The 17,423-nt window shown below is 49.2% G+C and overlaps 1 protein-coding gene and 1 long non-coding RNA gene across 2 annotated transcripts; both read left to right on the forward strand.

The window, feature by feature from the left end:
- The first annotated feature begins 5,122 nt into the window (after positions 1–5,122).
- Positions 5,123–12,733, forward strand: Ceacam20 (carcinoembryonic antigen related cell adhesion molecule 20). Its single transcript, XM_023704627.1, is given in 9 exon segments — positions 5,123–5,278; positions 5,281–5,418; positions 5,820–5,918; positions 5,921–6,082; positions 7,682–7,957; positions 8,537–8,815; positions 10,800–10,910; positions 11,798–11,884; positions 12,134–12,733. Coding segments are annotated over 9 exon segments (1,263 nt in total). The 5' UTR covers positions 5,123–5,199; the 3' UTR covers positions 12,166–12,733.
- Positions 12,734–12,818: 85 nt separating this feature from the next.
- On the forward strand, positions 12,819–17,423 carry LOC111813545. Its single transcript, XR_002818773.1, has 3 exons — positions 12,819–13,072; positions 13,517–13,636; positions 16,511–17,423. It is a non-coding gene; the product is annotated as an uncharacterized LOC111813545 (long non-coding RNA).

Below are 17,423 nucleotides of genomic sequence, written 5' to 3' on the forward strand. Positions count from 1 at the left end.
CCAATACTTGTTTAATTTCCAGTAATTTACTCAGCAAAACTCACGTGGATGCCTGGCGATCCCGAGGCGTCTTTAAGAGCAAATTCCCCAGGAATGAACTTCCCAAAGTGAATTTATATAAAAACATTTTTTTCCCCTCAGTGATTGGGGTTCCCTGGTATTTGAATTAAATCATCCAGGCAAAAGGGGGAAAAAAATGGGACTTTCCAAGTGAGATTATCCTGTCACTTCCTTGTGAAGTTTTCTTTGTAAACTAAAATATTCCAGGTGAGTTTTTCTTTTTTCTTTTTCCAGATTGCAGTAAAGTCCAACGCTGTTTTCACTTCCCTGTAGTTGCTGTTGGAGGGTAACTACGTAGAGAAGAGCTCTTATTTGCTAGGTAGCGGCGCCACCTATTGGGATACTGTGGAATTGCACCCTCCTTTTGGTACGCAATGGAGATGGATATTGACCATTTCTGAAATGTACCATTGGACAGTGTCATACAGGCCAAGCCATAGGCATTGCGCACATGGGAAATTTAAGAAAGATTCAAGGTTAAATCACACTGCCCACAATTTCCACTGTATTTTACTTTTATTACTAAAGAATAGTTTCAGAAGTGTGGGCCCACGGTTTTTATCTTTCTGCACATTCAAAAGAAATCCCAGCATTGGGAGGCTGAGGCAGGAGGATCACTGCAAACTCGAGGCCAGACTGAGTAGGTTGTGAATTCAAGGCCAGCCTGAACTGCATAGTGAGATTCTGACTTTAAAAAAATGTTTTCTTCAATATGTTTTTAAGACTTTGCTAGTGTGTGTGTGTGTGTGTGTGTGTGTGTGTGTGTGTGTACAGAGCCTCACTATGCAGCTTGGACTCATAGTGATCCTCCTGTTTTCAGGCTCCCTAGTGCTGTGATTACAGGCTTGCACCACCAGGCCTGGACTCCATCACCGGCTCAGCACGCCTGGAGGTGGGACCTGCACAGCATGCAGTACCAGGGATCGAATCCTGGCCCCTGCTTACTTCAGCAAGGGCTTAGTCTGCTGAGCTATCTCACTGGCCCTTGCTATTGTTTTTGAGACAGGGCTTCACTATGCAGCCTCATGGTGACTCTCGTGCCTCAGTTTCCTGAGTGCTGGGGTTACAGGTGAGTACCACCGTACCCACCCAGATGGTTTTCATTGTTCCTGGTTTCCTAGTTTAATGATGCATCTGGGTATGGATTTTTTTTGGAAAGGGTGGCTGGCATGGTAGGGTAAGTCACGTGTGCCAGTGTTTTTCCAGGGAAGATCTGCAGCTTCATCCAGGTCCACACATCCAGGACCACCAAAGGCACCCAATGCCATGATTGTTAGCAATCGGTGACCTCTGCAGAGTTGTTGGAGGCGGTTGGGGGACTTGGGGATCTCAGAGATAGCTGGCTGGGCTTGAACCACACTGTACATTCTGGAAGGACTTTCAACTGCCCTAAATTATTTGCCCCCCTGTGTGATTCCATCTCTTGGGCTGGGGGTTGCGGAGGTCCTCAGCGACTGCAAGGGCCTTCAGAACACGTGGAGTGGGTGAGAAGGGGGGCTTTGGCCCTGGCCCTGGTTAAATCCTGTTTCTTCCCCTTTGAGCCACACAGTTGGGAAGCAACCTCACACCCTTGAGCTTATGTTTCTGCCTGTGCGCTGTGAGGAGGAAAACCCTCAGTTAATTTGAATTCAGTAACCTGTGCAGTGTGGGTTGGCATGTCTTCATTCAAAGAATTTTTGTGCCTATGGTGTGCCAGGGACTGGTCTAGGCTTTGGGCAGCCAGTGGGACATCAAAATTAAACCAACAGGCACCCTGGCCCTCACGGAGCTCCTGTCTGTGGAAAGTAGTCAAGACAAATACTGGGCAGCAGAAAGCACAATGGCTGATGATGCCTTGGAGAAAGAGATACACCCAAGACGCAGACCCCGCGAGCGCCCTTGTCCCAGGGTGCTCTGAGGAGCTCCAACAGACACCTTGGAGCAGATAGAAAAGCAGGTGCCAAGGCCCCGAGGCAGAACCGCGTCCCAAGTGTGTGCAAACCCGCGGGAGAACGGTGGGGCCGACGTGGAGGGGCTGGGGGAGGCTGGGCGGTGAGGGCAAAGGGTGTTGGGGTGGAGTCGCGTGAGGCCACCGTGGGACCAGGCTTTTCTTCTGAGGGACACAGGAGCCCTGGAAATCTGCGCAGAGGAGGAGGACGATGAGGCGGCTGCTGCTCCAGTCCTGGGAGGAGGAGGGGCTGCTCCTGGAGGAAGAGTCTGAAGGTCGGACCCAGGATGTGCTGGAGGTTGAGTTTTTGCTGTGTTCTCTTGGCTCAGAGGTTCCCGCCTCCAGGGGGCGCTCCAGGCCTCCTGTGCGCCGGGCTGGGTCCGCCTCTTGCCTGACTCCAGCACCTTTGCTTGTCACCCGGATCCAGAGCCGGCCGGCTCTGATCTCGCTTCATATTTACAGGCTGCTTGGGGTGAGCTTGGCACCCAGCCTGGTCCTGGGTCACTGGCCGTTATTGTTTTGTTCTCAGCATTGCTGCTGGCATCTGAGTATTAGTTCCTGGTTCTCAGGGATCTTGGAATATCCTCTCTCGGTGCTGGCTTGAAAGGGAAAGTAAGACCCAGGGGTGGAGTGCAGAGGTGAGGCCAAAGTCCCTCCCCTGATGCTGCCCCGTCCCACTGGAAGCCACTGCCAGCCGGCACCGTAGCTAGCGAGTGCGTTTGTTGAAGGGTGGGAGGGAAGAGACGGGAGGTGGCAGGGCTACAGCTGGGGTGGAGACCGTGGCTACCTGGGGAGTCTGGGAGCTGGACAGCCTGGCACGCTGTGGGCAGCGCCTCGACCCATGGGCTTGGCTAACTTGTGGAGCTGCTGGCCGACAGGTGAGGTTCTACTTCCTGCTGATGGTGCAAGAGTGGAGGGCGCTGCAGCTTCACTCGTGAGTCGTGTGTGTTCATGTGTGTGTGTGTGTGTGTGTGTGTGTGTGTGTGTGTACAGAAAGGCAGAAAAAGAAAGACAGAACTAAAGATACATGCAAAAGAGATACAAATAGGGGAGAGAGAAAGTGAGAGGCAGAGAGAGAGAGAGAGAGAGAGAGAGAGAGAGAGAGAAACAGAGACAGAGAGACAGAGAGACAGAGAGACAGAGAAGAGCAGAGGCAGAGATAGAAAGAGAGATCCTGAAAAAGAGTGACAAGTAAAGTCTCTACTGTACCAGAAGAAAAGGCAGGATGAGAGAGTGGGCATGGTGGTGCACACCTGTACTCCCAGTACTCAGGAGACTGAGGCAGGAACATCTTTGTGAGTTCAAGGCCAGCCTGAACTGCATAGTGAGCCCCTGATGCCCAAAGAGGTGACAAAGCTGGGGACCAAACACAGACTGTTGCCATAAGCTTAAATGGTGGCCCTGAACACCAATGACAATGGAGAAATACAGACACCACCACCATGGTCAGCACCCTGATTGAACCCTGACTTTGAGGCCTTTTAAGATGTCAGATCTGATGTGTGAGTCATTCCTCACAACCAGCCAGTGAGCTAAGCTCTCCTGTCATCCCCATTCGCAGTTGGAGACATGGAGGCTCACAGAGAGAAAGTTCTTGCCCAGGACCATGGGCCAGTAAGCAGGAAGGTCCATGTTCGCTCCAGGGAGCTACTGCCCTGCACCACCAAGTGGCAGGAGATAGGAGCAGGCTTGGCCCAAATGGGAGTCTTTTTGAAGGTAGAGAGGGGTGTGGTGGCTTCTCCAGATGGGGTCATGGAGAGCTAAGGGGTGACCAGCTCAGCTGCACATAAGTGTGGCTGCTGGGGTTTCGTCCCCAACGCCCACATCCAGCCTCTATGACTGTGCAGAACATCCAGCCTCTATGACCACATAGGAAAGTGGGAACTGTCCCTTCTTCCCCTTTCCTTTCCATCACATGCACAGCAAATACCCTGACAGTAAATCTGAGGAAGTAAGGCTAATCTCTCCCACGGGCAGTTCCTGTTTACCAGGTTTGGCTCTGTGCCCATACCTGAGTTGATAGGAGGAGTTACACTGTGTTTGCAGGAGAGGGTAGTTTTTAGGGCAGGAAGGCCAGGGTCCAATTCAGCTCCTGCCATGTTATGTGGTCTTGGCCTCTCTGACCACCTGTTTTCTTTGATGCGGGCTGGGGAGAACTGCCATGCATGCCCAGTCGAGGGAAAAATGCCTGAGGAGTACCCTCTGACCTCTGCCAGGTGGAGCTTGCCAGTATTTATGACCCATCCAACAACCTTAGGACACAGGTGGTCTCAGGCCCACTTTATGGCTGAAGGAATTGAGACTCAGGAGGAATAAAGACCCATCCCAGGTCACATGGCCATAAGTACTGGACAGGACACGTCTTAAGGATGGACTGCTGCACCTGTACCCTCCGTCCTCTCTCCACTTCTGGAAACCGTAACTGTCCGTCCTAATTCACCCCAGCTTGCCTGCCGCTCCCTGAACACCACCTCTCTCTCCTTCCAGCTTCACTTTTGACCTTCTGGAAGCTTCCAGCTGCAGCCCAGCTTGCTGTGGAGGTCAGGTCACCTAACACCCAAAGTGAGGATGCTTGCTGTGTTTGGGGCCCCTGAGCACTCCAGACTTGTGGAAGATTCGGAGGGTGGGTACGGAGAACCTGCCTGTCATTCTGATGTCTGCCTCCCTGAGGTGTACCATCTATCTGGGTTCCACACCCCGAGTCCCAAGAGGATGAACCTGATTGGCCCAGCCAAGGCCTGACAGTGGGTGGTCTGGTCCATTTTCCTGGGGAGAGCAGCAAAGGGACAGTCTGGAGCTGCCATGGCAGTGGGAGGGAGGGCGGGATGGCTGCCCCGTGGGCAGGGGACCCTGGCTGACGTCGTTGTGCTGAGTTTGACCCTCTTTGAAGGTGACATTCATGGATCCATTCTCATGGCTTAAGCCCTCTGCTTTATTTGCACAGGGGCCTTGAGAGGGGAGGTACATTTCCCAAGATCACCTAGAGTGAGCAGAAGGTCCAGCCTGTGAGTCCAGGAATTCTGGCTCCAGAGCACTTTCCTGCCATCCCAGTGTCTCCCTGTCTCTCTAGATCCCTTTCTGACTACGTCTTGCTGATCTTCCATGATCCATGTCTCTGCTTCTGTTTCTCTCTCTTGCTTTCTCCTTTTGCATCCCTGCTGGTCAAGCCCCCCATTTCAGCCAGCCAGGGCATTGTCACAGAGCACAGAGGAATGGTGACTTTCCACTGCAGCACCCCAGCTATCAACATCTTCATCTACTGGGTCTTCAACAATGTCCCCCTTGTGTTCGATGTCGCATGCAGCTGTCTGCAGAAGGCAGGAGGCTCACCATCCTCACCGTCCAGTGGGAGGACGCAGGGTCTTACCAGTGTGAGGCCCGGAGTGCCGCAGAGGTCCAAAGCAGTGACATCACCCTCCTGGGGGTGAACTGTGAGTCTCCTCCCATTCTCCCAAACCACCTCGTTGGTGCCTTGTTCAGGCTTACAGCTGTGAATCTCATTTAAACCCAGACTTGCTTGCCTTTGAGTAATTATTTGACATCTCTGCTCTGATTGTACTGGAAACATCCAATCAATGGGTCTAAACCTCATAGCCCAAACCTCAGATGTTTTCGATCCACATTTCTGCCTGGGTGGGGCGAGCAAAGAGCTGACATGCCTCAGATGTGGCCTCCACTGTTAGGAGCAGAGCTAACATGTAGCCTCCTTTGCACCTGACCTGGGACTTGAGCGGGGAGGAGGGAATAGTGTTTACTAACTCCCGAATTCCTCTTAAAAGGGCTGACACTGATGCTACTGTCACTGCCACTGTGATTGTTCTTGTCTTCGCAGATGGTCCTGACCCTGTTAAGATCAATGTGGAGTCGGGTGTCCCCATCGGGGAGGTAGCTGAGGTGACGGAGGGCTCCATGGTGACACTCCAGGTGGAGACGCCTATTCCTGGTGTCTCCCCAGTGACCCCATCCTGCCTCCCACCACGAGAACATTTACCATCCCTGCAGTGTCCAGGAGCGATGAGGGCACCTACAGGTGCCTGGTGTCCAACAGTGCCACTGGCCGGTCCCGGCTGGGCGCCCTTAAAGTCCGAGTCCTTGGTGAGTCTTCCTTCGAGTTTCCTTTCCTGCTTCTCCTGAGAATTGGAGGCTGTTATGACTAAAAGGATCAGAAGCTTCATCTGGGGCTTCTGGACATTCCATGAGCCCTGGACAGGTGTCCATGTTGCACACAAACTGTTTGGGCTCTGTTTTAGAGAAAGCATCAGGGGTTGACATCAGATTCTTGAAGGGGGGGCTGGGACTCTGAAAAATACAAAAAGCTGCTGAGCTACACCAACAGCCCAGCATCTGAGGAGGACCTGGAGGAGCAAGGTTTCCTATTCTGCTGGTGGCTAAGCGGGCACTGATCTTGAGGATGACCCAGCGCTTGGCTTGGCACATCCTCTGCAAGACTGCAGGCTCACTGCGGTGCCCACAGGCTGATGCCCTGGGAGCCAGCGAGCTGACTGTCAAGCTTCTAAACATGAACACAACACTACTCCCACACTGTACACACACAGAACCGCACACAAACAAATAATAACCATATGTGTGCGGTACATGTGTACAGTTAGAACATAACACAACACAGACCCAGATAACATACACACAATAGACCCAAAAGCACTCAAGACAAAGTATTTGCCATGTCAGGGACACACAACATTTACACACTGTACGCTGAAACCCACAACACATACACCCGATACACTTACATATTCGTAACACATATGTAAGACATCTGACACAGTGAACACAGACGCACATATCTCACATGCACTACGGTACAAATCATGCCACAGACACATGAAACGCTCTCACCTAAAGCATGCATACTCATCACACGCTCGCCGCTGATACACAGCAGATACACACACCACAGCCACTTCACACACATCTAGCATCACCACCAAGCAATATCACAGACATGTGAGAAACCCCGCACTCCTGGGTGTGGTGGCACAGGTCTGTAATCCCAGCACGCGGAAGGCTGAGGCAGGAGGATCCTTGTGAGCTTGAGACCAACCTGGGCTACAAAGTGAGCTCAAGGGCAGCCTGCACTGCATAGTGAGGCCCAACCTCAAAAAGACCAAAAAAAAAAAAGAAGAAGAAAGAAAGAAAGAAAGAAAGAAAGAAAGAAAGAAAGAGCTATACAGAAAATATACTATATGCCATAAATTCAACACCTCAATCTGTATAACATACAACTCACAAAAATATACACACACACAAAATAGATACACATACCACACACAGCAAGTTATGAACAAAGTATATTAGATAACATGCAATGCACACATATTACATACACAATATCACAATCACAGAACATACATGTATGTACAGAAAATACATGTGCAACGCACTCACACACAAAGTGCACATAAGTATGTGTACCACCTACTTACCTCACATTCTCAAAACACACATAGCAGATATAAAACACACAAAGCACATACACAGCACACTCCCTTCATCCACACAAAACCCACAACGTATTCACATCGACATGACGCAACATGCACTCATCCACAAAAGACGTTCATGCACCACACACACCACACAGTCCTATCCAAAGCACACAGCACCTGCAGTACACACAGGTCTGTCCCTGGGAAAACCTGTGGGGCTCAGCCCTGTATCCCCACCTGTCTCCAGCAAGCCTGGCCAAGCCTGTGGTGTCCCTGAGCCTGGAGTTCGTGAAGAACACTGGCTCCGTGACCCTGATCTGCCAGACCACTTACGAGGGGGTCAGCACCGGCTGGTTTGTGGGGGTTGAGCCCCTCCTGCCCAGTGAGCGCCTGGTGCTGTTGGCGGACAACAGGACCCTGGTCATCCTTTGCCTCCGGCAGGACGACACAGGCCCCTATGAGTGTGAGATCTGGACCAGGGCCGCACAGGTGCGCAGCGACACCCTCAAGTTGACCATCAACTGTGAGTCGCTGGGCTCTGGGTCTGCTCCCCTCCTCCCTCTCCATCTCTCTTCAGGTCGTTCATCCGGCCGCTACCTGGCCCCTGCCAGTGCTGGTGTGAATGTGGGCACCGTACACGGCCTACTGCCTGTCCTTGGGGGGCTCTGTAGTGGAGCAGACAGGCTGTAAACAGATGGCAGGAGGGACCCAAAGTGACAGCTTAGGATGAGACCATCTAAGGCTGTGGAGAACTGTGAGGCGTGGCAGGGGACTGGGTACCCGGATGGGGAAGGTGTGGCCGCCTTAGGCAGAGGCCCGGGGCTTCCTAAGAAGGCAAGATCTGTGTAGACACTGAGGGAGGTGAGGGCAGTTCTGAGCAGCTGAGGCAGGAAGATTTCAAACTCACTCCCAGCCTGGGTAATTAAGGGAACCGGGGAGAAGAGTCTTTGTTTTTTTGCTGCAGACTGGAATTGCCTCTGTTCTAATGGAGAAGAAATAAACAAACATACAAACAAGCGGAAAAGCAAAACCTGCACTGTGGGAGCAGAGGGGATAAAAAGGGGTGTGTGGGGGGCGTGCATGACTCTGGCTCTGCCCACAGATGGCCCTGACCATGTGCACATCACTAGGGACTCCGAAGCCAGGGCTCTTAGCACTGTGGAGGTGAAGATTGACTCCAACTTGACCTTGTGGTGTCGGACTGAGTGCCATCCAGACACACAGTATCGCTGGAGCTGTGGACGTCCCAGCGGGGAGTATGTGGGGGGACAGCTGGCCATCGGCGCTGTGACCTGGGAGCACAAGGGTGTCTGCAGCTGCACAGCCTTCAACCCTCTGACAGGCCTGGCCAGCTCTGCCTCTGTCCTGGTCAATGTGGTGGGTGAGTCTTGGGGTGCATCGCCCTCCCAACCCCCGACCTTTTATTCCTTTTTTATTTTTCGGTCAGATCACCTCTTTGTGTCTTCAGATCAGCCTCTGGTCTTGGGAAGAGGGTTTGATGAGTGAAATGGGCTCAGAAGAGGAAGCTTCGAGTTAGTGGGTGTGATTGGTGTTTGTGGCAATGTTGTGCATTTTGAATGAGATCGTGTACAGAGGGCTCAAGGTGCTTAGAGCTTGTCAGAGAGCAGCTTCTAATTTTTTTTTTTAATTAGAGGTGAGACCCAGTGCTTCACCCTTGCTAGGCAAGTGCTCTACCACTGAACTACATCCCCAGCCCCCCCTTTTTTTTTTTTTTTAAATATCGAGACAGAGTTTCACTAAGTCTAAGTTGCACAAGTTGACTTCAAACTCTCGATCCTCCTGGCTCAGCCTCCCAAGCAGCGGGGACGATAAGCTAGGTGTGCATCAATATGCCTGGCTGGCCATCAGCTTCTACCAAGCACCTACTGTGTGCCAGGCTCTTTGCTGGTATTTTTATGCATGGGCTCATTTAACCTTTAAGCCCCTCTGAATTCTAGAGGATTATATCAAACTATGTTTGTTTGACATGTAAAGAAACAGAAACTCAGAGAATAAGTCTAAGCTCCAGGGGCCTCACAGGAAATCCCCCTCTGTCCCTTGTAAGTAGACCCCCTTCCTCATACCCCAACCCTCATGACTGCTGCCTTAATCCTGATGGCTGTGTGTAACCCTTTGAGAAAGGTTGGGCAAAAGCAGAATTCAAACCCTGCAGTCCAACACCAGTGTGAACAATCACGTTAGCACCGCTCTGTGCCAGGAATGAAATCTATGATAGCATCTCATTTTCACGCTTCCTCACAGGTGCAGCTTGCCTCAGTTTGCACCTGCAGAAAGGAATTCACTTGTCCAGGGTCACATGGCTTCAGGGAGTGAGAGGTCCTGAGTGCTACCCAGGTTTCTGGTTGCCAAAGCCCTTTTCTTTGGCTCACAGGAGGGGCAATTTGAAGGCCTTGATCCATCATCCGCATCCGCAGTGTCCATCCCAGCCAACACATTTGTGGATCATCTTCCACGGGTGCAAACGCTGTATCTATATCCATATTTCTATCTTTGTGGGGAGCTGCTGAAGCTGGAAATTGATTCTATGTGGGAGGGCAGGCTGAGGCCTCATTGCCAAATGCATCCAAGCTACGTCAGCCTTGAGAAAAATATCTTGCCTGGACATTGTGGGTTATTAGTAACCTTGTGTCTTGTAACTTTGTAAAAATACAAATGAACACCCTCACTGTTGTTCTGAGGTCCTTTGCCAGTCAGGCGTGGTCCACCACCTGACCTCAGCTACTATGTCTCATCTTTATTTTCTACATCCTCTTGCCATTTTCTCCTGGGACCAAGAGACAAACAGAACCCTACAATTTCTGTCTCTGTCTCTGTTTCTTTCTCTGTCTCTATCATTTTGAACATAACATAGATTGAACACGAATACATGTATGTTTAATCTTTCCTGCCACCCTGTAAAGTAGGAACTCTTGTTCCTATTTTATAGAAAAGACAGTTGGAACACAGAGAGGTTAAGTAGCATGCTCAGGGCCACACAGCTGAGATTTGAATGCCCGTCAGCTGATGTCAGAAATAGTTCTGTGAATGCATGCTGCTTCCCGGCAACTTGAAAACCAGTCCTCATAAAATGTCAGTAAATATATAACCACAAGCCGGGCTTGGGGCACATGCCTGTAATGCCAGCACTCTGGGAGACTGGCGCAGGAAGGCCACAAGTTTGAGCTCAGCCTGGACAGCTTAAGAAACCTTGTCTCAAGATTTTAAAAGGGGATGCAGGGATGTAGCTCAGTGCTGCGGTCCTGGGCTCAATGCTCAGGAGTGCAGGAAGAAAGCCACAAGTTTAGGGATGGCCCTGGCAGTGGCAATGAGGCTGTCAGGCCTGAGTCTTGATTCTCTTTTCCCAGGTCCCCATTCATTCTCCTCATCTGGGGGAACCATCGCTGGCATCGTCACTGGAGTCCTGATTGGCATTGCTCTGCTGGCAGGACTGGGCTACAAAGCTGGAAGGCCGGCTGGTAAGACTGCGCTGGAAAGAGTGGGGTGGGCTGGTGGGAGGTGGCCAGCAGAGGGCGCCCGGCAAGAGGGTTGCTGACCATGGTGCTGAGCGCTGTCTGGCACCTGGGGAATTCCTAATACTTGGGAACGCTGTCCAAGAAGGTCTGGGACGTGGACAGAACCTATGGAGAAGAACTAGCGGAGTGTTTATGGATAATTTTCTTTTTTTATTTGTTTGTTATTTTATTGCATTTTAATTTTTTCCATATTTATATTGACAGACAAATACCAAAGAGACAGACAGTTTGAAATCAAATTGGTAGGACAGTTTCAATAATTAACACATTGCATACTGTCTTCCTAGTGGTTATTCGCTTTACAAGATGCAGACATGATATCTTATTTACAAACACTATTACAAAAAATCCCTCTATTCATTAAGAGAGTGTAACTATATATCTATCCTAACCATTTTGAATACACAATACACAGATACAAAATGGACACTCATTTATATAACACGTTTTTTGCTTAGTTCCATCATTTGAATATTAAAGGTGTGTTAGTTCAGCAAAAATATTATAAAGAGTTCAGTAATCCATAATAGTATTGGGTCTTCCGCTTGACTGGCAGTGTCATAAATTGTTGACCTGAGTCCCCTATAGCTGAACATAACATGGCTTTACTACTTGTACTTCGTTTTTATACTTTTCTGCTGGACGGTTAAGACCAAGACAAAGCAAGAATTATGCAACAAGAATTGTAGCTTTTGGATCTGATAAAGTCAGTGAAATCCCCTCAGGATTTATCCTGAGATCCTGTACCTCAGATTGTAGAACCTTTGTCAGTGTCTGGATAATTTTGACATAACAATTCAGAAAAGAATAAGGAGGCTTTGGGATTTCAGGCTGTCTAAGGATAGTAGCAGATGACCCCTTGCCAACAGCCTCGCAACTGACCTCTTGGAAGAAGAACTCTACAGAGCCCGTTTCTGGTAAGCAAGCCCATGGGCATTCGTGAGGGCTGGGGAAGAGCTGGGGTGGACGCCCAGTCCTCTCCTCCAAGTTCTGCCACCAGGCTACTGTTTGATTGTGGGCAAGGCCTGTCCCAGCTTCCTGAGCCCCAGATCCCCTGTGTCCCCATGGAGAATAGAGATGCGACTGGTGTCAAGGATTCTGAGGGGTTACACCTGTTCCAGAAGCTGTGGGGAGAGAAGGACAGTGTGGTGGCATTCTCTCCTCAGCCTCAGAAAATGCTGTCACTGGATTGCTGTAGACAGAGCAAGTCCACCGCCACAGCCTTCCCTATGAACCCAACCTCCATCATAATTCATCTTGGCACAGGGCCTCGAATGCTGGTGGACGAGACCAACTAAGGGGAAACGGAAGCACCTTTCCCATCTCTGCATCTAGAGTTCTGAAAGGATGAACCTTATGATATGGAGGGGCCTATGCAGATGGCCCAGTCCAGCTTTATTTTACAGACAAGAAATCAAGACTAGGGGAGGGGGATAAAGGACTAAGCCTGTGAAGTTTACACAGGACCCATGGACAGAATTGGGGCTGGGGCTTGGGTTCCCCCCATCCATGTTGCAGGTGGCCTAAGGTAATTTAGAACTTGATTTCCAAGACATTCTGAAGTTAAGCTCACCAGAGATATGATGGGGAGGAAGGAGGATTTTGCTATTTATTTCCTGGGGATAAGGCCCCTGGTAAGCAGTCCCTTCCTCTGTCTTTCTAACTCAATCTCTGGGCTGGGGTTTGCTTTCTGTAGGCTTTCCAGTACCTTTTAATGCCAGAAAACCTGAGTTCCAGGAACATTCTAGAGCCAGTGAGATGGGTGAACTACTTCTCCTCCCTAGAGACATCGTCTCTGAGGACCCTGAAATCTTCCCTGGCTCAAAAGTGGAGGGAGGGAGCTGGCCCAGGGCTCTTTGCTTGTTCCTGTCAGCTCTGCTCCCAACCTCCTTCTCTTCATCTCTTCTCCTGGGATTCTTAGATTTCAACATGACACTGCTTAGCCTGGAGGCCCACTGGGAATCAGAAGCTCTGTAACTACTTTTGAGGCTAAGACTGTTTCTGAGAATTTCTATGAACAACCTCCATACCAGGACCCAGGACCTCTTTCCAACTTTGTATTTCCCCAGATGTCCCAGTCAGCATCTATGGAAGAGTTCTGTGAGGTATGTTGGCCACGATTTAGGGGGAATATGCCTGAGGATCGATTGCAGATTTCACCAGTCTGAGTTTCCACTTTATTGGAACCTTCCATTGTGCACTGCAAGCTGAGGGGTGGGGAAAAAGTGGCCCAGGGATTCACAGGGAGCTAGTTCAGATGCCAGGGCTCTGGATCTCATTTTTTTCTTTCCACCTCCAGGGCTTGGAACTGGCTCCCATGTGGTGGTGTTGGCCCAGCATGGGGTGGGCAGAAGGAGTCAAGAGTAAAGGTTATGAAGCCAGAAAGAGACAGGAACAGACTCTGGGCCAGTGTTGGGCCTGAACCCCAACCTTCCCTCCATACCTGATTCTCTGAGAACCTGGTGGACTCTGTCCTCTCTCAGGGTGCAAGGCAGCATCTTCTGGGTAGGCGGCATGTGTGGGCTCACTTGCACTTGGTTCATTTCCAGAGAGCACCACCTTCAACAATCCCAGGAGGCTTTGGTCTTCACATGAATCCATTCCCCAGAGGTCTGGCACACCCACAGGGCTCCTCTCTACCAGAAGGAAACTGGGAGTCAAACCACCAGGTACTTTTAAGCCCTCCTTGAGTCTCAGATTATGTGTGAAGCTACCACTGGTCTGCATTTTGTTACTGTGCTGAAGGGTCTGCAGGACAAACTGATGACCAAATTTCCCTTGAAAAAATTTTCAGTCCCACGCTAGCCATTTCCAGCTTGCCATTTTTCTAGCTGATGTCATCCAGCGCTGTTCAGTGTACTGAATTTCACTCCATTCTATTTCCTTGGAATTTATTTCCATTCCACCCGCTTCCTTTCAACCCATTTAACTTTCCTCCAGTCCTGTCTTTCCCTGTCACTTTGCTCCAACTGTGCATGTCACACTGCGTTTACTTTAATCCATCCCACTTAGCTCCTCCACACTTCAGCTATTCCCATTCCATTCTTTTCCATCTCCTCCGATTTGCTCCTCTCATCCATTTCTTTGCATCCATCCGATTCCACTGTTTGATCCCACTGCATTCCTCTTCATCTTTTTCTTTCTTTCTTTTTTTAAAAATTTATTTATTTATTTATGTGTGTGTGTGTGTGTGTGTGTGTGTGTGTGTGTGTGTGGCCAGCTCAGCCCACCAGGGGGCGGGGCTGGCTGGCATGTGGTGCTGGGAAATTGAACCGCGGTCCCCGTGCTTTGCTAAACTTGTTCTAAGTAGGTGCTTTAGACCACTGAGCCATCTCACCAGCCTCCATCTTTTTCTTATTTCATTTCTTTCTTTCCTTTTTTCTTTTTCTTTCTTTTTTTTTTGTGGTACCGGGGATTGAAGGACCCTGCACTTGCCAGGCAATTGCTTATTCTATTGAGCTATCTCCCCAGCCCTATTTGAAGGATTTTTTTGGGGGCTGGTTCAGGCTGCCTTTAGGGTGGGTCTGGTAAGGCTTATGGAGCTGGGGATTGAAACTGCAGTATCCTGGGCCTGACTGTGTTTGCATAAGCAGGTGCTTAAACAACTGACCGGCAGACCCCTCTCCTTTCCACTTGAAAAGACAGATGAACCAACCCTTCTCCAAAAATCTGAATGTCGTATGTACATATGCACAGATTAGGGGTTTTTAATACGAACAATTTATTCATTTGTATGTCTATTTTATTTTATTTTTCCTGCTTTCCACTATCTTCTAGTTTATTCTAGTCCACTCAGTTTATGTCCTATCCCTTTATTTTATTTGCATTTTAATTCATATATATATATATATATATTTCTAATTCATTGCACCCATTCTATTTCCCATTGTCCATTTGTCCATCTTTTTTCCCCATTTTTTCTTTCTGCCTTTCTGTTTTGTTCTATTTAATTGGTTTTTCATTTCATTCTACTGCGGTCCATCACTTCTTCTATACAGCCTTTCCTTTTCTTTCTTTTCCTGTTTTTTGCCTCTCCCTTTTCCATGCACTCTTTTCCACTCTTCACTCTTTTCCACTCCTGTTCATTCTGCTCTCCCTTTATTCCTGTGATCCACCTACTCTATTTATCCCATTCTTTTATTATTTTTTAATGCTTTTCAGACTTTTCACTAGCTGTAATGGCATCTTCAAGATCTGAAACTCTATCTTCACTTTCACTCAAATGGTTTTGCAAGCTTGTGATTGAGATTTTAAGTTCTTCTATATCTCTTCGACTCCACTTCCCGCAATCTATTTCTTTCCTGTATTGCTCATTCAAGGAATCCATCGTTTTTCTAATCTCTTCTATTTTTTTAATCAGTGTCTTCTTGAGAAGTAGTTATTCTTTTACTGCAGAGATTATTTCTGATCTGATATCCTCTATATGTTTCTGCATTTGATTCTTTACTTCAGATGCTATTCAGAGATTTCTTTATTCCAGAGGTTATTTCTGATTTGAGTTCCTCTATACCTTTCTGTGGTTTCTTTACTTCAGACACTATTGATTCAAACATTTCAGCTGTGTGATTCCTAGTTTGTTCTGTGCTGGTGTCCTCTGCACTTGTTCTGGTTGGGCTTGGGGCCTGAGATTGTATTTTGCTCCTTCTCTTTGTCATTTTGTACAGCACTGTCCTCTGACCTTTGGTGTAGAGCTTTGGTGCAACACTAGTCAGGCCTGGGCTTGGACTGGGTCTGGAGGGATCCTGAGAGTGTGGCGGAAGGTCTCAGTTATGCGGCAGGCCTGGGCTTGGTCCAGTGAGGTCCAGCGGGCACAGGGGAGCTCAGAAGCTCTCCCACACACTTGCTGGGCCTGGGCTTGGGCTCTATTCCATTCTTTTAATTTCCATTCTTGTCACACCCTTCAGTCCTTTCCATAGTTTTTGTCTGTTACTTTCCATTTTCTTATTTTCAAATCCCGTTCTTTCCCATTTCACTTTATTCCTCTTGGTTTCATTCCAGCCTCTTTCATTCATGACATCTCATTATGTTGGCGCCTATGGCACTACCTGCACCACTCTTCCTTTCATTTCTACTTCCTAGTTCATGTAGCTTGAGGCAGAATTAGGACCCTTGAAGGCTATCATGTGAAGGCCTCAGTTTCCTACTGGCTGTCAGATGGAGGCTGTCTTTGTCCTTAGCCGTGTGTCTCCCTCCCTGGGGAGCCCACAGCATCATGTGTCACTTCTTCAAAACCAAGATGGAAGTCATGGCCTTGTGTAACAGAATCGTATACACGTAATCCTGTAGGTCCCATATCCTTTGACATATTCTATTGATTAAATGGAAGTCCCACCTTAAGGGAAGGGAACAAGCAGGAGATGGGGAAGATGGGGCCACCTTAGAATCAACAGCAACAGTTGCCAGTGTGACTGAAACACAGCACAAAAGGGAATCTTAGGGATTTCCAAGGATGGGGAAAGGCGTTTTGAGCTACAGGCCGCAGCGAACTAAACCAGGAGGGTCCTCCCAGCCAGCCAAGCTCATATTTCCTCTTTGTTTAACAGACACTCATAAATCCAGAGGCGGACATTTACTACCAGATCAACTCTACAGCCTAACAGAAGCTGAGACCCTTTCTCCAGGAGTTCAGAGAAACTGTGCTAAGTCATGCGCTCAGTGACATCGATTGACTGCGTATTATCATCCAGTCGCTCCTCGTCGCCTTTGTAGACTGTGTGGTGTTCCATTTCAGTGTGCCGATCAGGGTCAGGCCCGTGGCTCCTACCAAATCTGAGACTTTGGGTTCTCATGGATTTAAAAACAACAGCAACAGGTGAAAAGGACAGCCCTTGAGCTGAAAGTTGAGAGCCATATTTTGAGATCAGCAGCTGAGGGTATCATAACTGTGCCCGAGCACACACTGTTGGTGGCTGCAGGTGCCAGGCAGAGTCTGAGTCTCAGTTACGTGGGGCTGAGCAGGGCCCTGTGCACAAGTTCACGAGTGTTTCTGCTTAGTGGAGTCACATGGGACTTCCCCGCCTCCAATGTGTGACAACACATGTGGAGCACGGCTATGCACGGATGCTCTCCCAATCCTGGGTGTCTGGGTTTTTTTTTTTTTTTTTGGAAGGTCAACTTCATCAGCATCCACTGCCTGTGTGAGTGACCTCAGGTACCAAAGTCTCACAGCCCCCAGCGGGAGACCAGGTGTCCTCCATAAAACTCACTGTCTGGACAAACTTGCATAGCATCGCCTAAGTGCAAATCACCCTTATTAGTTAGAACATTGTAAGAACTCAGCTCTCAGAAGCCAGCTGAGTATGAGTCAAGCACACAGGCCTTCCTTAGAAGTGTGCAGAGTTGGGGCAAGTTGGGCCTGCTACATGAACTCCAAGGAGAGGGGATGAAGACAGGACAGACTAGGGGCTGCTGGCTGAGTCTCTGGGTCTCTCCAGTGTTTGTAGTAGAGATCAAGGA

Source organism: Octodon degus, unplaced genomic scaffold (genome assembly GCF_000260255.1).
Source record: "Octodon degus isolate 3935 unplaced genomic scaffold, OctDeg1.0 scaffold00197, whole genome shotgun sequence".
NCBI classification, from domain to species: Eukaryota; Metazoa; Chordata; class Mammalia; order Rodentia; family Octodontidae; genus Octodon; species Octodon degus.